This window comes from Rhinatrema bivittatum, chromosome 4, assembly GCF_901001135.1.
Source record: "Rhinatrema bivittatum chromosome 4, aRhiBiv1.1, whole genome shotgun sequence".
NCBI lineage: Eukaryota > Metazoa > Chordata > Amphibia > Gymnophiona > Rhinatrematidae > Rhinatrema > Rhinatrema bivittatum.
The window spans coordinates 1,839,858-1,866,036 of record NC_042618.1 but is presented as its reverse complement, the minus strand read 5'-3'; the positions used below and the strand labels follow the sequence as shown (position 1 = coordinate 1,866,036).

Below are 26,179 nucleotides of genomic sequence, written 5' to 3'. Positions count from 1 at the left end.
GGCTTTCCTCTGGCTATCTGTTCATTTCTGCTCTTCTTTTCCTCTTAGGATTGAATAAACCTGGGGGTCTTCATTCACTTTCTGATGGTAAGAAACCTAATTTTATTCTGCTAGTAATGGTCTTCTGTCCTTGGAGCTGCACAAAGATGCTTGCAAGTTTGAAACTCGTGAGCCATAATGGTCAAGTCTTCAGCCCGGGGTAGCTGGTTCACAGATTCAGGCTTTCTCTTGTGTGGCGTGGAGGCTGAAAACCAGGAGGCACTGCTGGGGAGGAGGGGAGCCACAATCTGTGTGGGAGATGAATATCGCTGAGGCAGAAAGCCCTGTAAGAAGGGGTGAAAGTTCCAGATGCGCTGGTCATCTTTTTAGATTGTCTGTCTGGTTCCACATCCAAGTTCATTATTTGTTGTTCTGTATGATGTTCGATAGCCATAAACATTTAAATAAAAAAAAAATCCATTCAGCCGCTTCCCGGCTGCATGAAGACTTCCACTAGAAGGTGCCGACGGTCCTAAGGCGGACTCTCTCTTCTGCGAGGCCTCTTGCACAGAGCCCTGCAGCCCAGCCCCCACAATGCACCCCTCGGCCTAAGACCCAGCTCTGACAGACACGATGCTCTCTCTTCACCGTCGCCTCCCATGCCTGCATCTGCTGGCTTTAAGGGGCTTGAACCACACCGGGGAGACTCTGGGGCCCTGTGCAGTGAAACCAGTCAGGGAGGAGACAGTGCTGCTCTCCTGCCAGTGGGAGGAGGGGGAACATGGGTAAGGGAACTGTGGGGAGCTGGAGAGAAAACCGAGCACCAGAGAGGGGGAACCGAAAGAGGTCAGGGAGTCAGCCCACCTGTACCACCTGATCCCTACCAAGAGCATAGGAGCTGAGCCAGAGACAGCCAAATGGTGGGCACAGGTGAGCTGTAGAGGCGACACTGCCTGGCAGATGAAGCCCATAGCAGCTAGGTTTCATGCTGGCAGAGGCCTTGCACTCTTCAGCCTCGTATGATGACATCACTACTAGTTATCATTTCTAAAGTGCTACTAGACACATGCAGTGCTGTACAACTATACATAAGAGACAGACCCTGCTCCATAGAGCTTACATTCTAGCCAGGACAAACATGCATGACAAACGACTCGAGCGTGGGAATGTATTGCAGAGAAAAGATGAATAGTGGAGTGCCCCAGGGATCTGTTCTGGGACCACTGATTTTTAATATATATAATATATATATAGTTGTACAGCACTGCATGTGTCTTAGGCCCCCTTTTCCGGCTTTTCTATTGCTCTGACCATACTTACATACCCTTGTTATAATGTATTTCCTTCGCTTTTGTTAATATGTGAACCGGCATGATGTGCCTCTCTAATGCCGGTATATAAAAGTTACTAAATAAATAAATATAAATGACCTGGAATTGGGAATAACAAGTAAGGTGAACAAATTTGCTGATGACACAAAATTATTCAGAGTTGTTAAATCACAAGAGGATTGTGAGAAATTAGAAAAGGACCTTGCAAAACTGGGAGACTGGGCATGCAAATGGCAAATGAAATTTAATGTGGACAAGTGCAAAGTGATGCACTTAGGGAAGAGAAACCCAAATTATAGCTACAAAATGCAAGGCTCCACATTAGGAGTCACCACCCAGGAAAAGATCTAGGGGTCATCATTGATAATACGTTGAAATCTTCTGCTCAGTGTGCGGCAGCAGCCAAGAAAGCAAATAGAAGCTGGGGATTATTAGGAAAGGAATGGAGAATAAAACAGAGAATATCATAATGTCTCTATATCGCTCCATGGTGCATCCTCATCTTGTGTTCATATATCATACACAAACAGAATGCTGGGGATTATTAGGAAAGGAATGGAGAATAAAACAGAGAATATCATAATGTCTCTGTATCACTCCATGGTGCATCCTCATCTTGTGTTCATATATCATACACAAACAGAATGCTGGGGATTATTAGGAAAGGAATGGAGAATAAAACAGAGAATATCATAATGCCTCTGTATCACTCCATGGTGCTTCCTCATCTTGTGTTCATATATCATACACAAACAGAATGCTGGGGATTATTAGGAAAGGAATGGAGAATAAAACAGAGAATATCATAATGCCTCTGTATCACTCCATGGTGCATCCTCATCTTGTGTTCATATATCATACACAAACAGAATGCTGGGGATTATTAGGAAAGGAATGGAGAATAAAACAGAGAATATCATAATGCCTCTGTATCACTCCATGGTGCATCCTCATCTTGTGTTCATATATCATACACAAACAGAATGCTGGGGATTATTAGGAAAGGAATGGAGAATAAAACAGAGAATATCATAATGTCTCTGTATCACTCCATGGTGCATCCTCATCTTGTGTTCATATATCATACACAAACAGAATGCTGGGGATTATTAGGAAAGGAATGGAGAATAAAACAGAGAATATCATAATGTCTCTGTATCACTCCATGGTGCTTCCTCATCTTGTGTTCATATATCATACACAAACAGAATGCTGGGGATTATTAGGAAAGGAATGGAGAATAAAACAGAGAATATCATAATGCCTCTGTATCACTCCATGGTGCTTCCTCATCTTGTGTTCATATATCATACACAAACAGAATGCTGGGGATTATTAGGAAAGGAATGGAGAATAAAACAGAGAATATCATAATGCCTCTGTATCACTCCATGGTGCATCCTCATCTTGTGTTCATATATCATACACAAACAGAATGCTGGGGATTATTAGGAAAGGAATGGAGAATAAAACAGAGAATATCCTAATGCCTCTGTACCACTCCATGGTGCGACCTCATCTTGTGTTCATATATCATACACAAACAGAATGCTGGGGATTATTAGGAAAGGAATGGAGAATAAAACAGAGAATATCATAATGTCTCTGTATCACTCCATGGTGCATCCTCATCTTGTGTTCATATATCATACACAAACAGAATGCTGGGGATTATTAGGAAAGGAATGGAGAATAAAACAGAGAATATCATAATGTCTCTGTATCACTCCATGGTGCATCCTCATCTTGTGTTCATATATCATACACAAACAGAATGCTGGGGATTATTAGGAAAGGAATGGAGAATAAAACAGAGAATATCATAATGTCTCTGTATCACTCCATGGTGCATCCTCATCTTGTGTTCATATATCATACACAAACAGAATGCTGGGGATTATTAGGAAAGGAATGGAGAATAAAACAGAGAATATCATAATGCCTCTGTACCACTCCATGGTGCGACCTCATCTTGTGTTCATATATCATACACAAACAGAATGCTGGGGATTATTAGGAAAGGAATGGAGAATAAAACAGAGAATATCATAATGCCTCTGTACCACTCCATGGTGCATCCTCATCTTGTGTTCATATATCATACACAAACAGAATGCTGGGGATTATTAGGAAAGGAATGGAGAATAAAACAGAGAATATCATAATGCCTCTGTACCACTCCATGGTGCGACCTCATCTTGTGTTCATATATCATACACAAACAGAATGCTGGGGATTATTAGGAAAGGAATGGAGAATAAAACAGAGAATATCATAATGCCTCTGTACCACTCCATGGTGCATCCTCATCTTGTGTTCATATATCATACACAAACAGAATGCTGGGGATTATTAGGAAAGGAATGGAGAATAAAACAGAGAATATCATAATGCCTCTGTATCACTCCATGGTGCTTCCTCATCTTGTGTTCATATATCATACACAAACAGAATGCTGGGGATTATTAGGAAAGGAATGGAGAATAAAACAGAGAATATCATAATGTCTCTGTATCACTCCATGGTGCATCCTCATCTTGTGTTCATATATCATACACAAACAGAATGCTGGGGATTATTAGGAAAGGAATGGAGAATAAAACAGAGAATATCATAATGTCTCTATATCGCTCCATGGTGCATCCTCATCTTGTGTTCATATATCATACAAAAACAGAATGCTGGGGATTATTAGGAAAGGAATGGAGAATAAAACAGAGAATATCATAATGCCTCTGTATCACTCCATGGTGCTTCCTCATCTTGTGTTCATATATCACACACACACAGAATGCTGGGGATTATTAGGAAAGGAATGGAGAATAAAACAGAGAATATCATAATGTCTCTGTATCACTCCATGGTGCATCCTCATCTTGTGTTCATATATCATACAAAAACAGAATGCTGGGGATTATTAGGGGAGGAATGGAGAATAAAACAGAGAATATCATAATGTCTCTATATCGCTCCATGGTGCATCCTCATCTTGTGTTCATATATCATACAAAAACAGAATGCTGGGGATTATTAGGAAAGGAATGGAGAATAAAACAGAGAATATCATAATGCCTCTGTATCACTCCATGGTGCTTCCTCATCTTGTGTTCATATATCATACACAAACAGAATGCTGGGGATTATTAGGAAAGGAATGGAGAATAAAACAGAGAATATCATAATGCCTCTGTATCACTCCATGGTGCATCCTCATCTTGTGTTCATATATCATACACAAACAGAATGCTGGGGATTATTAGGGGAGGAATGGAGAATAAAACAGAGAATATCATAATGCCTCTGTATCACTCCATGGTGCATCCTCATCTTGTGTTCATATATCATACACAAACAGAATGCTGGGGATTATTAGGAAAGGAATGGAGAATAAAACAGAGAATATCATAATGCCTCTGTATCACTCCATGGTGCATCCTCATCTTGTGTTCATATATTATACACAAACAGAATCCTGGGGATTATTAGGGAAGGAATGGAGAATAAAACAGAGAATATAATAATTTCTCTGTATCGCTCCATGGTGCGACCTCATATTGAGTACTGTGTGCAGTTCTGGTCACCACATCTCAAGAAAGATATAGCAGGATTAGAAAAGGTACAGAGAAGGATGACCAAGATGATAAATGAGATGGAACAGCTCCTCTATGAGGAAAGGCTGAAGAGGTTAGGACTCTTCAGCTTGGAGTAGAGACAGTGAGGGGGGATATGATAGAGGTTTATAAAATCATGAGTGGAATGGAACGAGTAAACGTTAATCAGTTGTTTATTCTTTTGAAAAGTACAAAGGCCAGGGGGACACACAATGAAGTTACTGAGTAATACATTTAAAACTAATAAGAGAAAATATTTTTTACTCAACGCTTAATTAAGCTCTAGAATTCATTGCCAGAGGATGTGGTGAAAGCTATTAGTGTAGCGGCATTTAAAAAAGGTTTGGACAAGTTCCTGGAGGAAAAGTTCAACAACCATTATTAAGGTGGAGTTGCAGAAATCCCCTGCTAATTCTTGGGATAAGCAGCTTGGACTCTCTCTATCCCTTGGGATCCTGCCACCTACCTGTGGCCTGGATTAGCCACTGTTGGAAACAGGACACTGGGCTTGATGGACCCTTGGTCTGGCATATCTTATGTTCTTACTGTTAGGAGTTAAAAGTAGCCTCAAAAAGGTGAGTTTTTAGACTGGATTTGAATGTGGCCAGAGAGGCAGCTTGATGCACTGATTCAGGAAGTCTATTCCAGATAATGGTGCAGAGCTAGTAGTGAAGGAGCAGGGCACCGATAAGAGCGACTTGCCTGAGGAGCAGAGATCAGAGGAAGAGTAAGTGGGCGGGAGAAGTGAAGATAGATAATGAGGAGCTGCAGAATGAGGGCACTTTTAGGCTCCCTATGGGGACTCCTGATGCTGAGACAGAGGGAAATCTTCTGCAACGAGCATTTCCATGGTAAGGTTAGGAGGAAGATCATGCCATGAGAAATGGGGGGACATAAAGGGTGCCCCCTGTGCGATTGCACACCCCAAGTATTGCAGTGCTGGGCGCAGAACAAGCCCTGAGGCTATCGATGATGGGCGAGCACTGTTTAAAACCTCTCTCCTGTGCTTTTGCAGCTCTTTCAGATACATCCATCAAGAGTCTGGCTCCAGATCTGCGCAGACCAAAGGCTGAGTATCAGGTAGGCACGTGGGCAGTCAGTGCGAGTGAGCTGCGCAGAAGGAATGTGGCGTCTTCCAAGACCTGGGCTAACACTTAATGTCGGTCCTGTTGCACTGTCGTCCAGATTCCACATCCTCTCTTTTAGGAAGAAAACTGCAGGTTCCCTGGATAGATTTGGTTTAAGGCTTCAGTGGGGAGCAGATCTTTGGAACAGTGATTTGCAGAGCTCAGGAGGAGCCAGGGCTGAGTGATCCCATCCTGATGGCAGGAGTTTCACCAGCTCTGACCTCTTCAGTATTGGTATGGTTTAGGCATGTTTAAATGACATACAGGAGCAATAAGTCCCTTCCTCAGAGAGCTTAGGATGGAAGCGGGAGAGACTGGGGGTCGCCTGGAGCAGCTGGCCTAGCTGCGAGGTACACATGGACTTTTCTGGATGTACTTGCAGCTGATTTTCAAAGGGAAACCAGCAGGATGCTGTCCCTTTGAAGATAAGTCTCTGTAAAGGATGCGCATACTTTGTACCAGCCGTTTGTGTGGGTGGCCACGCGTGTGCGTGTGAAAATGAAATATTATGTACTACCTCACAGCCACAGGAGTGGGGGAGGAATGTATCCAGTGGGGACTCATCCTCGACTTCCCCTTCTCCCCCAACAGAGATGGTGAACTCTCTCTTCAGGACTGAGATCCCGTTAGCTGAATGTATACTACTCTAGGGCCTGTCTGTGAAAGTAATAACTATTGGTGTTTCACTGCATCCTTGGCGTGAGCTCACCTAGAGTGCTGTGTGTATTTCTGGTCGCCGCATCTCACAAAACAGAAGGTACAGAGAAGGGCAACCAAAATAACAGGGATGGAACAGCTCCCCTATGAGGAAAGACTAAAGAGGTTAGGACTTTTCAGCTTGGAGAAGAGACGACTGAGGGGGGATATGATAGAGGTGTTTAAGATCATGAGAGGTCTAGAATGGGTAGATGTGAATCAGTTATTTACTCTTTTTTGGATAATATGAAGGACTAGGGGGCACTCCATGAAGTTAGCAAGTAGCACATTTAAAACTAATTGGAGAAAATAATTTTTCACTCAATGTGCAATCAAGCTGTGGAATTTATTACCGGAGGATGCAGTCAAGGCATCTAGTACAGCTGGGTGTAAAAGGGGTTTGACAAGTTTCTAGACGAAAAGTCCATAAATTATTAGCCAGGTAGCTTAGAGAAAGCTACCGCTTATCTCTGGGAGTGAGCAATAAGGAATGGATTTACTCTTTGGGATCTTCCGAGTACTTCCTAATGACTCGGATTGGCCACTGCTAGGGAGAGGATCTTAGGCTCCATGGATCTTTGGTCTGACCCAGGTTGATTGTTCCCATAAGCCTTTGCAACAAATTGGAAGAGAATAGTGTATGACTTCCCTAGTTGCAATCCTCTAAGGAACCTTGTTAGCTTTGGGGTGTGAGTGTAGCTGTGTTGCTGGTGCTCTGCCATTTCATGGTACTAGTACAGTACACAACTGTTGTAATGCATGAGCCAGTGTGAGCTTATTCTGCCATAGGCATTTCCCAACTGGAGGGACTATAATCCAGGGGGGAAGGAGCTGTAGAGGAGGGTGTCTAAGGGTGCTTTTAACTTTGCTGCAGGACTACAGTGGGGACTGGAGCATAGAAGATACCGTTAGACGAATGAAGAAGGGTAAGGTAAGTGTGTGCCTAACACATTGTAATGCTGTCCTCTGTCTTAATGCTCTCTTCTGCTTAAATATTACATGCACTGTAAAGCTACTGTCTGAGCCAAGGAGGAACCATTTCTGGGGTGATGATAGCAAATCTATTAGGTAATAAGAGTTCCTTCTCCTCCTGCCACACCAGTCCAGACATGTAGGTCTTCTCCCCCCTACTAGCAAATGGAGATAGAAGACGCACCTTTTTCCATGACGTGATCGCTGGTAGTTACCATGACGCAGCTCCACACACAGGCAGGAGTATGCTCTGTCTCCAGCAGGTAGCAGGTCAGTCTTGTCTGGTGCAGAAGGAACTTGATGCCCAAACTTTGCCTGGTCCCAAAAAGCACAAAGGAAGGCTGTCTAAAAAAGCCGTTAGGACTTTTCCAAAACTTTATTGTGGTGGAGACGTGCCAATTCTTAGAGTCCGACTCTGGCCGAGTTTCGCCGTTGACAAAACGGCTGCCTCAGGGGCTCAGTGTAGTTGAATGGATCCGGAGTAAAACATGCTGTTTGTAATCCGCTGTATTAATTCTTATTCTTTCTTATAAAATTCATAATCTTGTTAACGCGATGCATTTGTTGGGGTTCCAACTCAAACATCGAATTAGTACGATACTGCAGTCATGGAGTTGGAGTATAAATGACTGCAGTATCAGACTTTGCCTGGCCTGTTGGCGAATTTTTGGGCAGTTCTGCGATTGTCGGCCTTTTCTGCTTTGACAGCAAACTGCAGGTGCTTTCCAGTTGAGCAAGCCCTGTGTAAGACTCCCAGCCCCAGGAGGAGTTTGGTAGAATTAGAGGTTGCAAGCTTGGTTTTGACGGAGGTTGAGCTTCTGACTGAAGTTGTTTCTCCGTCCCACTCCTTTCTCCGTTTTGCTTATTAAAGCTTTTAACAAAAATTGTGAAGGAGGAATTAACACTTTTTGCCATAAGATCATAAATTGTTCTCTGAATACAGGACAGCTCTCCATGTTCCCTGTACGTACCCGGTTCAGTCTAGACTCCTGGTTTATGCATCCGTGCCAGCAGATGGAGACAGAGAGAGTTTAACGGAAACTGTTTTATAATCACTGGTGCCACCTGCAGTTCCTCAGTATTTCTCTGTCTCCAGCAGATGGTGGCTGGTGCATTACCTGCAGTTTCTATCTTTGTGTTTTTTTGTCTCTCCTTTTTGTCTGTCTTTCTTTTTTCCTCATTTTTTCTTCAGAGCCTTCCTCCCAGGGGGGTCGGGTTCCCATTGGGAACCCCTCCCTGTTTGGTGGAAGAGCTGGAGGTCAGTGACCTTTTTGTGCACTCGCTCCAGTGAGATCCGTGGGGTGCAAATCTGGTGGTCCAGATTCCTCCTCCTCACGAGGCCTCCTAGGAGGCTTTTTGGGCTCTGGTCAGCTGCTTTTCAGGACTCTCTCTCTCCTGTTTTTCCTTCAGGCTGAGATGAAGCTGGACAGCTCCCCTCAGACTTAGGAGAGGACAGTTCCTGTTCCCTTTAGTAAAGTTAAAAAAAAAAAAAAAGAAACAAAGTTCCTAGCAGGGCAGGAAGCAGCTGGAGCTGAGCGGTGATACTCTGGGCTCTACCAGGCGGCCTTCTTTGTTGTTGGGGAACATTTTTTTTTTTTTTTTGTGGCGGTACCCGCGCTTGACAAGATGTTCCCAGGCCGACTGCGTGATGGTTCGGGGCCGGGCCTGCCATGCGGTTTCTTCACACTTAAACAGGCTTTCTCTTGCGCTGCATGTATTTCGGGCGGCAGTCCACAAGGTGATTCAGAACCTGCAATCTCTAGGCTGGGTGGTGAATTTCGCAAAGAGCCATCTCCGTCCGTTGTGGAGTCTCGAGTATTTGGGAGCCCGCTTCGACACGAACGTGGGCAAGGTATTCCTGACGGAGGAGAGAGCATGCAAATTGCAAGCGCAGGTTCACCGCTTGTTGGGTTGCGAGTACCCAGAGCCTGGGCTTTTTAGCAGTTTCTGGGATCAATGGCTTCCATCCTCAAGTCGGTTCCCTGGGCCTTTGTGCATATGAGGCCATTGCAGAGAGCTCTGATGGCACAATGGAATCCGCTATCGGAGGCTTTACATCAGCCAGTATCCCTCGATGCTCCCACGAGGGACAGACTGTCTTGGTAGCTACAAAGGTCCAATCTGTTGCACAGCGTTGACCTGGAGCTGCTGGAATGGATGATTATCACTACCGATGCCAGTCTCTGGTTGAGGTACGGTTTGCCACCATCAGTCAGCTCAGGGCACTTGGTCGGAGGAGGAACGCTCATGGTCTATCAATCGCTTGGAAACCAGAGCAGTGAGACTAGCGCTACTAGCCTTTCTACCGATGGTCCAAGGTCACTCAGTCAGAGTACTTTCTGTCAGACAGTGCGGCAACCGTAGCCTATATCAATCGGCAGGGAGGAACGAAGAGTCAAATGCTGGCGCAGGAGGCTCAGGAGTTAATTCTTTGGGCGGAAGAACACTTAGTCCAGATAGCAGCTTCTCATATTGCGGGGGTAGAAAATGTCCAAGCGGATTTTCCAAGTCGCAGTCTTTTAGATCCAGGCGAATGGGAATTGTCAGATTTGGCGATACAGCTCATTTGCGAGAGGTGGGGCTGTCCCCATGTGGATCTCATGGTGAATCGCCACAATGCAAAGGCACCGCACTTTTTCAGCCGTAGACGAGAATAAGGGGCCGAGGGAGTCTATGCTCTGGTGATTCCTTGGCCTCAAGGAATTCTGCTTTATGTATTTCCCCCGTGGCCTCTGGTAGGAACGGTATTGCATCAGATAGAGAGACACCCGGGAGACGTCGTGTTGGTGGCCCCAGAGTGGCCGTGTCGGCTGTGGTTTGCTGATCTGATCAATTTGGTAGTGGACTGGCCACTGCAGTTCAGCCACCTTCCTCGTCTACTTCGTCAGGGTCCCATATTTTTGGATCTGGCAGATCGCTTCTGTCTAGCAGCTTGGCTTTTGAGAGGCGGCGTTTGAGATGCAGGGGTTACCCTGAATTGGTAATCACTACCCTTCTTCATGCTAGGCGGACGTCTTCATCTCTATCTTACGTCCGGGTATGGAAAGTTTTTGAGGACTGATGTATGTCTAGAGATGTTCAGGCTTTGCGCTCTTCGGTGTCTCAGATTTTGTCCTTTCTACAAGAAGGTTTGAGCAAAGACTTGGCTTTTAACTCTCTCCGAGTACGGGTAGCGGCTTTGGCGTCCTTAAGTGGGACAGTGGACGGGGGGACTTTGTCCTCTCATCCGCATGTGGTCAGATTTCTTCGAGGGGTTAAGAATTTGCGCCCTCTGGTTAGGAGAGTCTGCCCGTCCTGGAATCTTAATCGTGTCCCGAGAGTTTTAGGTGAGCTATCCTTTGAGCCTCTCCGCAGGGCGACTTTAAAGGATTTGACTCTGAAGGTTGTTTTCCTGGTAGCTATTTGTTCAGTGAGAAGGATATCAGAATTGCAAGCGATTATATTGTTGAGGTCCATGATTTCAGATTCAGGCGTGTCCTTGGGCACTGTTCTCTCCTTCCTTCCCAAGGGGGTATCGTCGTTTCATGTTAATCAGACTGTGGAACTTCCAACTTTTCCAGTTTTGGATGCTTCTGCACCTCATGCACGAGAGCTCCGACATTTGGATGTCCGGAGAGCCTTAATCGAGTTATCTCAAGGTGACAAATGCCTTTAGGAGATCGGATCACAAGAAAGGTGCCCAGGCTTCCAAAGCTACCATTGCGAGGTTGCTTGAGGAGGCTATTGGGTCGGCCGACATAATCAAGGGCCATCAGGTCCTGACTGTTTGCGGGCTCATTCTACTCATCGCACGCGGCCTCATGGGCGGAGGCTCAATTGGTGTCGCCACAGGAAATTTGTAGGGCAGCAACAGGAAATCATTGCATACCCTTTCGTGTCATTATCGCCTAGACGACCAGGATCCAGAAGCTCGCTCTTTTGGCGACAGTGTTTTGTGAGCGGGACTCTCCAGGTCCCACCCTCTCTAGGAAGCTTTGGTACATCCCAGGTGTCTGGACTGATCCGGGTACGTACAGGGAAAGGAAAATTGGTTCTTACCTGCTAATTTTCGTTCTGTAGTACCACGGATCAGTCCAGAGCCTGCCCAATTAGAAGGGGGTTATATTATCCGCTCAGCTGTAAGATTGTTCTCTGTTGCATTCCATGTTCTTGTTAATTGTTGTTTAATGGTTCCATGTCAGCAAGGGTTTTTTCTCTGTCTCCATCTGCTGATAGGGGGAGATGAACCCAGGTGTCTGGACTGATCCGTGGTACTACAGGAACGAAAATTAGCAGGTAAGAACCAATTTTCCTTTTGCAGGCCATTCTAATGACACTGGATTGGCCAAATTGTCTTTGGCATGCAGATTTTGTGAAACTGCAGGCTGATTCTCAGATATGATTCCTAGGGGATCAAGGTCTCCTTAATCGGGGTCAGATTATCATGGGGAGGGTCCAGCTCCATTTATCTTAGGGCCTGGTTCTTGAAAGTTTGCGAGTGCATGGTAAGAGAGATTTCCCCTCTAGTATTCACCCTGTTGAAGGCCCGTAAGATTGCCATTTTGCCCGCTTATGTTTGAGATTGCCGTTTGCTTGAAGCGTGCTGCAGGGACTGGTCTGTATTGCTGTAGTAATCAGATATTTCCAACCTTTTGACTTTATTTCAGAGAGGGTTGCATTCAGGTTTGATCCCATATTTCTTTGAAGTTTAAGTGATTGCTATCTCCTGTTTATTTGCCCAGATTTTTTCTCATTTTATTTATTTATTTATTTAGAATTCTTATATACCGACATTCCTGTATGATATACAGATCACACCGGTTTACAGTACAACCGAACAGTCGCGGTGGGCGTTACATTAAAACATTAAGTTTGAGCGAAATGCGAACATAAGAACATCAAAGGAAACAATTGGGAGAGCCATTAGACATTAGGGCATTAAACATTGGAACATTAAAACTTTAGAGCAATAATCATTAAACCTTAAAAACTTTCGCTTAGCGGCATAACGAACGTTAATGCGTTTGGGAAGATCAAAGGAACCTATTGGGCAGACCAAAAGGACCCCTTTTCCTCCAAGGAATGTAACGTTTCGATCTCCTTTTAGGTCCTTCGTGGAACCTTAATTTTGGTGAATGGAGCTTTAGTGGGTTCACTTAACAGTGCTTTTCGGAAGGTTTTATTACCAAAAATGTTCAGCTAGAGTTATTTCTGAATTACAAGCCTTACCTTCCAGAAATCGTTTTCGGGTCTTCTCATGCTTTTCGCTGTCTCGCAGACCAGCCCTTACTTTCTAAACTGGTTTTTGTGTTCCATTTAAAGCTCTTTTTCTGGTGTTAGCAAGAGGGGAGTGTCATGGTAACGAGAGATAACTCTGGTTATTGGATGTCCCGTCAAGTTCTTCTTCAGTATTTAGCAGTCTCTCTAATCATTCTTATGAAAATCTACCTGTTTTAATTGCAGGGCTAAGTAAGGGCAACACAGCTTCCTGAAGTCTCTCTTCCTAGATTTAAAAAAAAAAAAAAAAAAGAGGCAATTGACTCAGCTTATTTATTGAAAGACCAGCAGCCTCCAGAGGTCCTTTTGGACATCTCAGTGAAAGCTGAAATTCCTTCTTGGGTGCACCTTCCATTCTTGCCCTGAAGGATATTAGTAAGGCAGTCACTTGGTGCTCTTTGCGTTATTTCACTAAACATTTCAAGCTGGCTATTCATGCAAAAGTGGAGATCACACACATATTCTGGACTGGTGTTGCAGAATTCAAGGACAATAAACTATCAGGTAAAACAACATTTTTCTTACTTAGCTTCCCATTAGGATGGCTGAAGAAGATTATAGGTGACATCCTTGAACACCCATTATCCAGGCTAGCCTTCTGTCTTGTGCTACTGCGCACCATAGCAGGCACTCTTACTCTTTTCCACACTTTCTGTATGTTAATGTAGAAATGATTCTTCTTTTGCACAGGTTTCCTTGGAAAGATTCCGCTCCCTGAAGGATAAACTACAGCTGCTTGATGAGGCAGTTAGGCTACACGATGGGAATGTAATCACTATGGTGAGAGCTCCCTGTGATGGGGATAATGATGGGAATGTAATCACTATGGTGAGAGCTCCCTGTGATGGGGATAATGATGGGAATGTAATCACTATGGTGAGAGCTCTCTGTGATGGGGATAATGATGGGAATGTAATCACTATGGTGAGAGCTCCCTGTGATGGGGGATAATGGTGGGAATGTAATCACTATGGTGAGAGCTCTCTGTGATGGGGATAATGATGGGAATGTAATCACTATGGTGAGAGCTCTCTGTGATGGGGATAATGATGAGAATGTAATCACTATGGTGAGAGCTCTCTGTGATGGGGATAATGATGGGAATGTAATCACTATGGTGAGAGCTCTCTGTGATGGGGATAATGATGGGAATGTAATCACTATGGTGAGAGCTCCCTGTGATGGGGATAATGATGGGAATGTAATCACTATGGTGAGAGCTCTCTGTGATGGGGGATAATGATGGGAATGTAATCACTATGGTGAGAGCTCCCTGTGATGGGGATAATGATGGGAATGTAATCACTATGGTGAGAGCTCTCTGTGATGGGGATAATGATGGGAATGTAATCACTATGGTGAGAGCTCTCTGTGATGGGGATAATGATGGGAATGTAATCACTATGCTGAGAGCTCCCTGTGATGGGGATAATGATGGGAATGTAATCACTATGGTGAGAGCTCTCTGTGATGGGGATAATGATGGGAATGTAATCACTATGGTGAGAGCTCTCTGTGATGGGGATAATGATGGGAATGTAATCACTATGGTGAGAGCTCCCTGTGATGGGGGATAATGATGGGAATGTAATCACTATGGTGAGAGCTCCCTGTGATGGGGATAATGATGGGAATGTAATCACTATGGTGAGAGCTCCCTGTGATGGGGATAATGATGGGAATGTAATCACTATGGTGAGAGCTCCCTGTGATGGGGGATAATGATGGGAATGTAATCACTATGGTGAGAGCTCTCTGTGATGGGGATAATGATGGGAATGTAATCACTATGGTGAGAGCTCTCTGTGATGGGGATAATGATGGGAATGTAATCACTATGGTGAGAGCTCTCTGTGATGGGGGATAATGATGGGAATGTAATCACTATGGTGAGAGCTCCCTGTGATGGGGGATAATGATGGGAATGTAATCACTATGGTGAGAGCTCCCTGTGATGGGGATAATGATGGGAATGTAATCACTATGGTGAGAGCTCCCTGTGATGGGGGATAATGATGGGAATGTAATCACTATGGTGAGAGCTCCCTGTGATGGGGATAATGATGGGAATGTAATCACTATGGTGAGAGCTCTCTGTGATGGGGATAATGATGGGAATGTAATCACTATGGTGAGAGCTCCCTGTGATGGGGGATAATGATGGGAATGTAATCACTATGGTGAGAGCTCTCTGTGATGGGGGATAATGATGGGAATGTAATCACTATGGTGAGAGCTCCCTGTGATGGGGGATAATGATGGGAATGTAATCACTATGGTGAGAGCTCCCTGTGATGGGGGATAATGATGGGAATGTAATCACTATGGTGAGAGCTCCCTGTGATGGGGGATAATGATGGGAATGTAATCACTATGGTGAGAGCTCCCTGTGATGGGGGATAATGATGGGAATGTAATCACTATGGTGAGAGCTCCCTGTGATGGGTGATAATGATGGGAATGTAATCACTATGGTGAGAGCTCCCTGTGATGGGGATAATGATGGGAATGTAATCACTATGGTGAGAGCTCCCTGTGATGGGGATAATGATGGGAATGTAATCACTATGGTGAGAGCTCCCTGTGATGGGGATAATGATGGGAATGTAATCACTATGGTGAGAGCTCCCTGTGATGGGGATAATGATGGGAATGTAATCACTATGGTGAGAGCTCTCTGTGATGGGGATAATGATGGGAATGTAATCACTATGGTGAGAGTTCCCTGTGATGGGGGATAATGATGGGAATGTAATCACTATGGTGAGAGCTCTCTGTGATGGGGATAATGATGGGAATGTAATCACTATGGTGAGAGCTCCCTGTGATGGGGATAATGATGGGAATGTAATCACTATGGTGAGAGCTCCCTGTGATGGGGATAATGATGGGAATGTAATCACTATGGTGAGAGCTCCCTGTGATGGGGGATAATGATGGGAATGTAATCACTATGGTGAGAGCTCTCTGTGATGGGGGATAATGATGGGAATGTAATCACTATGGTGAGAGCTCCCTGTGATGGGGGATAATGATGGGAATGTAATCACTATGGTGAGAGTTCCCTGTGATGGGGGATAATGATGGGAATGTAATCACTATGGTGAGAGCTCCCTGTGATGGGGGATAATGATGGGAATGTAATCACTATGGTGAGAGCTCCCTGTGATGGGGGATAATGATGGGAATGTAATCACTATGGTGAGAGCTCCCTGTGATGGGGATAATGATGGGAATGTAATCACTATGGTGAGAGCTCTCTGTGATGGGGATAATGATGGGAATGTAATCACTATGGTGAGAGCTCTCTGTGATGGGGGATAATGATGGGAATGTAATCACTATGGTGAGAGCTCCCTGTGATGGGGGATAATGATGGGAATGTAATCACTATGGTGAGAGCTCCCTGTGATGGGGGATAATGATGGGAATGTAATCACTATGGTGAGAGCTCTCTGTGATGGGGGATAATGATGGGAATGTAATCACTATGGTGAGAGCTCTCTGTGATGGGGATAATGATGGGAATGTAATCACTATGGTGAGAGCTCTCTGTGATGGGGGATAATGATGGGAATGTAATCACTATGGTGAGAGCTCCCTGTGATGGGGGATAATGATGGGAATGTAATCACTATGGTGAGAGCTCTCTGTGATGGGGGATAATGATGGGAATGTAATCACTATGGTGAGAGCTCTCTGTGATGGGGATAATGATGGGAATGTAATCACTATGGTGAGAGCTCCCTGTGATGGGGGATAATGATGGGAATGTAATCACTATGGTGAGAGCTCCCTGTGATGGGGATAATGAAGGGAATGTAATCACTATGGTGAGAGCTCTCTGTCATGGGGATAATGATGGGAATGTAATCACTATGGTGAGAGCTCCCTGTGATGGGGGATAATGATGGGAATGTAATCACTATGGTGAGAGCTCCCTGTGATGGGGGATAATGATGGGAATGTAATCACTATGGTGAGAGCTCCCTGTGATGGGGGATAATGATGGGAATGTAATCACTATGGTGAGAGCTCCCTGTGATGGGGGATAATGATGGGAATGTAATCACTATGGTGAGAGCTCTCTGTGATGGGGATAATGATGGGAATGTAATCACTATGGTGAGAGCTCCCTGTGATGGGGGATAATGATGGGAATGTAATCACTATGGTGAGAGCTCCCTGTGATGGGGATAATGATGGGAATGTAATCACTATGGTGAGAGCTCTCTGTGATGGGGGATAATGATGGGAATGTAATCACTATGGTGAGAGCTCCCTGTGATGGGGATAATGATGGGAATGTAATCACTATGGTGAGAGCTCCCTGTGATGGGGATAATGATGGGAATGTAATCACTATGGTGAGAGCTCCCTGTGATGGGGATAATGATGGGAATGTAATCACTATGGTGAGAGCTCTCTGTGATGGGGGATAATGATGGGAATGTAATCACTATGGTGAGAGCTCCCTGTGATGGGGATAATGATGGGAATGTAATCACTATGGTGAGAGCTCCCTGTGATGGGGATAATGATGGGAATGTAATCACTATGGTGAGAGCTCCCTGTGATGGGGGATAATGATGGGAATGTAATCACTATGGTGAGAGCTCCCTGTGATGGGGATAATGATGGGAATGTAATCACTATGGTGAGAGCTCCCTGTGATGAGGATAATGATGGGAATGTAATCACTATGGTGAGAGCTCCCTGTGATGGGGATAATGATGGGAATGTAATCACTATGGTGAGAGCTCTCTGTGATGGGGATAATGATGGGAATGTAATCACTATGGTGAGAGCTCCCTGTGATGGGGATAATGATGGGAATGTAATCACTATGGTGAGAGCTCCCTGTGATGGGGGATAATGATGGGAATGTAATCACTATGGTGAGAGCTCTCTGTGATGGGGATAATGATGGGAATGTAATCACTATGGTGAGAGCTCTCTGTGATGGGGATAATGATGGGAATGTAATCACTATGGTGAGAGCTCTCTGTGATGCGGGATAATGATGGGAATGTAATCACTATGGTGAGAGCTCCCTGTGATGGGGATAATGATGGGAATGTAATCACTATGGTGAGAGCTCCCTGTGATGGGGGATAATGATGGGAATGTAATCACTATGGTGAGAGCTCCCTGTGATGGGGATAATGATGGGAATGTAATCACTATGGTGAGAGCTCTCTGTGATGGGGATAATGATGGGAATGTAATCACTATGGTGAGAGCTCTCTGTGATGGGGATAATGATGGGAATGTAATCACTATGGTGAGAGCTCCCTGTAATGGGGGATAATGACGGGAATGTAATCACTATGGTGAGAGCTCCCTGTGATGGGGATAATGATGGGAATGTAATCACTATGGTGAGAGCTCCCTGTGATGGGGATAATGATGGGAATGTAATCACTATGGTGAGAGCTCTCTGTGATGGGGATAATGATGGGAATGTAATCACTATGGTGAGAGCTCTCTGTGATGGGGATAATGATGGGAATGTAATCACTATGCTGAGAGCTCCCTGTGATGGGGATAATGATGGGAATGTAATCACTATGGTGAGAGCTCCCTGTGATGGGGATAATGATGGGAATGTAATCACTATGGTGAGAGCTCCCTGTGATGGGGATAATGATGGGAATGTAATCACTATGCTGAGAGCTCCCTGTGATGGGGATAATGATGGGAATGTAATCACTATGGTGAGAGCTCTCTGTGATGGGGGATAATGATGGGAATGTAATCACTATGGTGAGAGCTCCCTGTGATGGGGGATAATGATGGGAATGTAATGGTGAGAGCTCCCTGTGATGGGGATAATGATGGGAATGTAATCACTATGGTGAGAGCTCCCTGTGATGGGGGATAATGATGGGAATGTAATCACTATGGTGAGAGCTCTCTGTGATGGGGGATAATGATGGGAATGAAATCACTATGGTGAGAGCTCCCTGTGATGGGGATAATGATGGGAATGTAATCACTATGGTGAGAGCTCTCTGTGATGGGGATAATGATGGGAATGTAATCACTATGGTGAGAGCTCCCTGTGATGGGGGATAATGATGGGAATGTAATCACTATGGTGAGAGCTCCCTGTGATGGGGGATAATGATGGGAATGTAATCACTATGGTGAGAGCTCCCTGTGATGGGGGATAATGATGGGAATGTAATCACTATGGTGAGAGCTCCCTGTGATGGGGATAATGATGGGAATGTAATCACTATGGTGAGAGCTCTCTGTGATGGGGGATAATGATGGGAATGTAATCACTATGGTGAGAGCTCCCTGTGATGGGGATAATGATGGGAATGTAATCACTATGGTGAGAGCTCTCTGTGATGGGGATAATGATGGGAATGTAATCACTATGGTGAGAGCTCTCTGTGATGGGGGATAATGATGGGAATGTAATCACTATGGTGAGAGCTCCCTGTGATGGGGGATAATGATGGGAATGTAATCAATATGGTGAGTGCTCCCTGTGATGGGGATAATGATGGGAATGTAATCAATATGGTGAGAGCTCCCTGTGAGGGGGATAATGATGGGAATGTAATCACTATGGTGAGAGCTCCCTGTGATGGGGGATAATGATGGGAATGTAATCACTATGGTGAGAGCTCCCTGTGATGGGGGATAATGATGGGAATGTAATCACTATGGTGAGAGCTCCCTGTGATGGGGATAATGATGGGAATGTAATCACTATGGTGAGAGCTCTCTGTGATGGGGGATAATGATGGGAATGTAATCACTATGGTGAGAGCTCTCTGTGATGGGGATAATGATGGGAATGTAATCACTATGGTGAGAGCTCTCTGTGATGGGGATAATGATGGGAATGTAATCACTATGGTGAGAGCTCCCTGTGATGGGGGATAATGATGGGAATGTAATCACTATGGTGAGAGCTCCCTGTGATGGGGATAATGGTGGGAATGTAATCACTATGGTGAGAGCTCCCTGTGATGGGGGATAATGATGGGAATGTAATCACTATGGTGAGAGCTCTCTGTGATGGGGATAATGATGGGAATGTAATCACTATGGTGAGAGCTCCCTGTGATGGGGGATAATGATGGGAATGTAATCACTATGGTGAGAGCTCTCTGTGATGGGGGATAATGATGGGAATGTAATCACTATGGTGAGAGCTCCCTGTGATGGGGATAATGATGGGAATGTAATCACTATGGTGAGAGCTCTCTGTGATGGGGATAATGATGGGAATGTAATCACTATGGTGAGAGCTCTCTGTGATGGGGGATAATGATGGGAATGTAATCACTATGGTGAGAGCTCTCTGTGATGGGGATAATGATGGGAATGTAATCACTATGGTGAGAGCTCTCTGTGATGGGGATAATGATGGGAATGTAATCACTATGGTGAGAGCTCTCTGTGATGGGGATAATGATGGGAATGTAATCACTATGGTGAGAGCTCTCTGTGATGGGGATAATGATGGGAATGTAATCACTATGGTGAGAGCTCTCTGTGATGGGGATAATGATGGGAATGTAATCACTATGGTGAGAGCTCTCTGTGATGGGGATAATGATGGGAATGTAATCACTATGGTGAGAGCTCTCTGTGATGGGGATAATGATGGGAATGTAATCACTATGGTGAGAGCTCTCTGTGATGGGGATAATGATGGGAATGTAATCACTATGGTGAGAGCTCCCTGTGATGGGGATAATGATGGGAATGTAATCACTATGGTGAGAGCTCCCTGTGATGGGGATAATGATGGGAATGTAATCACTATGGTGAGAGCTCCCTGTGATGGGGATAATGATGGGAATGTAATCACTATGGTGAGAGCTCCCTGTGATGGGGATAATGATGGGAATGTAATCACTATGGTGAGAGCTCCCTGTGATGGGGATAATGATGGGAATGTAATCACTATGGTGAGAGCTCCCTGTGATGGGGATAATTTATTTTATTTTATTTATTTAAGGTTTTTCTATACCGGCATTCATGATAAGATCATATCATGCCGGTTTACATATAACAGGGGGTGCAAAAACTGTTCTTTTAACAAGTGCAACGGAAGCAAAAGTTACAATAAAACAAGGTTGTAGAACTGGGAGAGGAAGGAAATAAGGATAGTAGCGTAAAAATTTACAGAGGTAACTTATTTACATTGTGCGGTGATGTCTCTTTATGGATATTAACATTGTGCAGTGAGGTCTCTCAATGGATATTTGACTCCGGAAAGGCTTGCCTGAATAGCCAAGTCTTAAGTTTTTTTTTGAATGTTGGTAAGCAGGGTTCAAGTCTAAGGTCCGGTGGTAAGGTATTCCAAAGAGAGGGGCCCGCTGTAGAAAAGGCCCGGTCTCTGAGTGCCTTATGGAGTGTAGATTTAGTTGGAGGAACGGTCAGGGAGCCTTTGTAGGCGTCTCTGATAGGTCTGGATGATGAGTGCATTCTGAGGGGGATTTGGAGGTTGAGAGGGGCCTGTGAGTGGATGGATTTGTGGATGATGGTGATGGACTTGTGTAGGATTCTGTAGTGTATTGGCAGCCAGTGAAGATTAGATAGAATTGGCGAGATGTGGTCTCTTCTTCTGGAATTTGTCAGAATTCTGGCTGCCGCGTTCTGTAGCATCTGAAGTGGTTTTATGTATGAGGCTGGGAGACCTAGCAATATTGAATTGCAGTAGTCCATCTTGGAGAAAATTACTGATTGCAAGACTGTTCTGAAGTCATGAAAGTGTAGTAGTGGTTTCATTCTCTTGATTACCTGCAGCTTGTAGAAGCAGTTCCTGGTTGTATTGTTTATAAATGCTTTTAGGTTCAGGTGTTTGTCTATTACTACCCCTAGGTCTCTTGCATGTGTAGCAATGGTGTTAACTGTTGCAGAGTGTGGGGAGTTGCTATTTTCAGGGGAGATGAGGAGGAGTTCTGTTTTGGCCGAGTTTAGAATCAGGTTTAGGTTAGCGAGGAGTTGGTTGATCTCTTGTAGGCAGTTTTCCCAGTATTTGAGGGTTTTAGAGATGGTTTCTTTGATGGGTATCAAGATTTGTACGTCGTCGGCGTATAAGAAATGTTTTAGTTGTAGGTTGGTTAACCGTTTGTCATAGAGGAAGAAGGTATATGTTGAAAAGGGTTGGGGATAGTGAGGAGCCTTGAGGAACTCCTTGTGAGGAATTGTAGCGGGGAGATTCTTTATTATTGATTTTAACTTTGTAGCCTCTGTTACAGAGGAAAGACTTGAACCAAGTGTAAGCAGAGCCTGTAATTCCAATGTCTGAAAGGCGGTTGAGGAGGGTGGCATGATTGACCGTATCGAAGGCTGCCGACAAGTCCAGTAGAATTAGTAGGAACGATTGTCCTTTGTCCAAGCCCATGGTGAGATGGTCAGTTAGTGATAAGAGAAGAGTTTCAGTGCTTAAGGTCTTGCGGAACCCGTATTGTGTGGGGTGAAGTATTTCATGATCTTCGAGGTAGGTAGAGAGTTGCGAATTGACCAGTTTTTCCAGGATCTTTGCTACAAAGGGTAGATTTGAGATTGGGCGGAAGTTGTTTGGGTTCATGGGGTCCAGATCTGGTTTCTTTAGTAGAGGTTTAAGAGAAGCTGTTTTTAGTGCCTCTGGGAAGATTCCCTGTGTTAAGGAGCAGTTTATAATGTCCGCAAGTGGTTTAGAGATGGTTTCGGGTATTAACAGAAGAAGTTTTGACGGTATTAGATCGAAGGGATGCGATGAAGGTTTCATTTTCTTTAGCAGGGATTGGATCTCTAAGGCGGTGGTAGGTTCAAACGTGTCCAGTGAGATTGTCTTGTTGGGGATGTGTAGGGGGTTAGTCAGAGGGGTGGGGTTAGGTGGGAGGAGGGTTAAGAGATTGGAGATTTTATTTTGGAAAAATAGGGCTAGTTCATTTGCTTTAGCTTGTGCTTGTTCACTAGGGAAGGAATGAGAGTTAGGTTGAGTTAGTTCGGATACGTAGGAGAAGAGGGCTCTTGCGTCAAAGATAATGTCGTGGATCTTGAGAGCGTGGAAATCTCTTTTTGCCTTTAGAGTGTTGTTCCTGTAATGGTTGAGGGCAGATTTGTAAGTAGACAGGGTACTGGCACAAGGGGTTTTGCGCCATAGGCTTTCCTTTTTTCTGAGGGTTTGTTTGAGTTTCCGTAGGTCCTTGGTGAACCATGGTTGTCTCTTATGTGAATTCAGGTTGAGTATTTTTGTTGAAAGAGGACATAATTTATTTGCTATTTCCTCTGTGATATTGCTCCAGGATGATATGGCTGCATTGGGGTCTGCAAGGTTTAAGTTTGGAAGTTCTTTAGCCAGGTGGAAGTTAAGGTCATCGGAAGAGCAAGATCTTCTGTAAGGGAATGGAGATTGAGGGGATTGAGGTTTGTGGGTTTCTGTCATTAAGAAGGTGGCGGAGATTAATGAGTGATCTGACCATGGGACTGGAGTGCAAATGGGATGGGATGAGTGCTTGATGCCGGAGTTTGTGAAAATGAGGTCCAAAGTGTGGCCTGCCTTGTGGGTGGGCTTATTGATAATCTGTTGGAAGCCCAAGGCTGAGAGTGTGGAGAGGAGGGTTTCACAGTTGGTTGTGAGTGTGGTGTTATTGACATGAAGGTTGAAATCTCCTAGGATCAAGGCGGGGGAGTCCAGGTTTATGTGTTTTGCAATTACTTCTATTATGATGGAGGCATCTGCGTCTAGGAGTCCAGGAGGGGCATAGACTAAGAGGATTTGGAGTTCGTTGGTTTTGAATAGGCCTATTTCCAATTTTGAGTCTGATTTTATTGGGAGTTGGGAGGCTCTCAGTTCTTTTTTGGTTGCTAGCAGTAGGCCTCCTCCCCTTTTCTTTAATCGGGGGAGGGAGAAGAAGTCGTACATCTGTGTGGGTAGTTGATTTATTAGGGTTATATCTGTTGGTTTAAGCCAAGTTTCTGTTATGGCACAGATGTCCGGTTTGTTGTCTAAGAGATAGTCATTGAGTATCAGAGTTTTCTTAGTGATAGATTGTGCGTTGAAGAGAGTTAGGGTGAATAGCGAGAGACCTAGTAGTTGGCTGAAAGGGGTGAGTAAGATCGGAATGAGGGTTTTGGAGGAGCGTGGCTGCGGTTGCATTGTTGCTTTATCTGTGTTGCGGAAGCTGCGGTGAAGAATAGGGATTGAGAATTCTGGTGGCATGGTGGTCTAGTTGTGCTATCAATGACGGGATGGATGCTGGATGTAGATTGGCAGAGGCTGGATGGGTGCTGGATGGATGACTGTTGATGCTGGAGGGTGCTGGATGGATGTTGCAGGAGGCTGAATGGGTGCTGGATGGATGTTGCAGGAGGCTGGATGGGTGCTGGATGGATGTTGCAGGAGGCTGAATGGGTGCTGGATGGATGTTGCAGGAGGCTGAATGGGTGCTGGATGGATGTTGCAGGAGGCTGAATGGGTGCTGGATGGATGTTGCAGGAGGCTGGATGGGTGCTGGATGGATGTTGCAGGAGGCTGAATGGGTGCTGGATGGATGTTGCAGGAGGTTGAATGGGTGCTGGATGGATGACTGTTGATGCTGGAGGGTGCTGGATGGATGTTGCAGGAGGCTGAATGGGTGCTGGATGGATGTTGCAGGAGGCTGAATGGGTGCTGGATGGATGACTGTTGATGCTGGAGGGTGCTGGATGGATGTTGCAGGAGGCTGAATAATGATGGGAATGTAATCACTATGGTGAGAGCTCCCTGTGATGGGGATAATGATGGGAATGTAATCACTATGGTGAGAGCTCCCTGTGATGGGGATAATGATGGGAATGTAATCACTATGGTGAGAGCTCTCTGTGATGGGGGATAATGATGGGAATGTAATCACTATGGTGAGAGCTCTCTGTGATGGGGATAATGATGGGAATGTAATCACTATGGTGAGAGCTCTCTGTGATGGGGATAATGATGGGAATGTAATCACTATGGTGAGAGTTCCTTGTGATGGGGGATAATGATGGGAATGTAATCAATATGGTGAGAGCTCCCTGTGATGGGGATAATGATGGGAATGTAATCACTATGGTGAGAGCTCCCTGTGATGGGGATAATGATGGGAATGTAATCACTATGGTGAGAGCTCCCTGTGATGGGGATAATGATGGGAATGTAATCACTATGGTGAGAGCTCCCTGTGATGGGGATAATGATGGGAATGTAATCACTATGGTGAGAGCTCCCTGTGATGGGGATAATGATGGGAATGTAATCACTATGGTGAGAGCTCCCTGTGATGGGGATAATGATGGGAATGTAATCACTATGGTGAGAGCTCTCTGTGATGGGGATAATGATGGGAATGTAATCACTATGGTGAGAGCTCTCTGTGATGGGGGATAATGATGGGAATGTAATCACTATGGTGAGAGCTCCCTGTGATGGGGGATAATGATGGGAATGTAATCACTATGGTGAGAGCTCTCTGTGATGGGGGATAATGATGGGAATGTAATCACTATGGTGAGAGCTCCTTATGATGGGGGATAATGATGGGAATGTAATCACTATGGTGAGAGCTCCCTGTGATGGGGGATAATGATGGGAATGTAATCACTATGGTGAAAGCTCCTTATGATGGGGGATAATGTTGGGAATGTAATCACTATGGTGAGAGCTCCCTGTGATGGGGGATAATGATGGGAATGTAATCACTATGGTGAGAGCTCCCTGTGATGGGGATAATGATGGGAATGTAATCACTATGGTGAGAGCTCTCTGTGATGGGGATAATGATGGGAATGTAATCACTATGGTGAGAGCTCCCTGTGATGGGGATAATGATGGGAATGTAATCACTATGGTGAGAGCTCCCTGTGATGGGGGATAATGATGGGAATGTAATCACTATGGTGAGAGCTCCCTGTGATGGGGGATAATGATGGGAATGTAATCACTATGGTGAGAGCTCTCTGTGATGGGGATAATGATGGGAATGTAATCACTATGGTGAGAGCTCCCTGTGATGGGGGATAATGATGGGAATGTAATCACTATGGTGAGAGCTCCCTGTGATGGGGGATAATGATGGGAATGTAATCACTATGGTGAGAGCTCTCTGTGATGGGGATAATGATGGGAATGTAATCACTATGGTGAGAGCTCCCTGTGATGGGGATAATGATGGGAATGTAATCACTATGGTGAGAGCTCTCTGTGATGGGGATAATGATGGGAATGTAA

The 26,179-nt window shown here is 44.9% G+C and overlaps 1 protein-coding gene across 2 annotated transcripts in view; it reads left to right on the top strand.

The window, feature by feature from the left end:
* Window positions 1-26,179, top strand: part of VIPAS39 (VPS33B interacting protein, apical-basolateral polarity regulator, spe-39 homolog) — a 122,714-nt gene that overhangs the window by 16,651 nt on the left and 79,884 nt on the right. For both annotated transcript variants that reach the window (XM_029597662.1, XM_029597661.1), the window contains exons 5-8: window positions 49-87; window positions 5,937-6,001; window positions 7,619-7,675; window positions 13,663-13,752. In XM_029597662.1, the coding sequence (XP_029453522.1) occupies window positions 49-87; window positions 5,937-6,001; window positions 7,619-7,675; window positions 13,663-13,752 (251 nt within the window). The remainder of the gene's footprint in view (window positions 1-48; window positions 88-5,936; window positions 6,002-7,618; window positions 7,676-13,662; window positions 13,753-26,179) is intronic.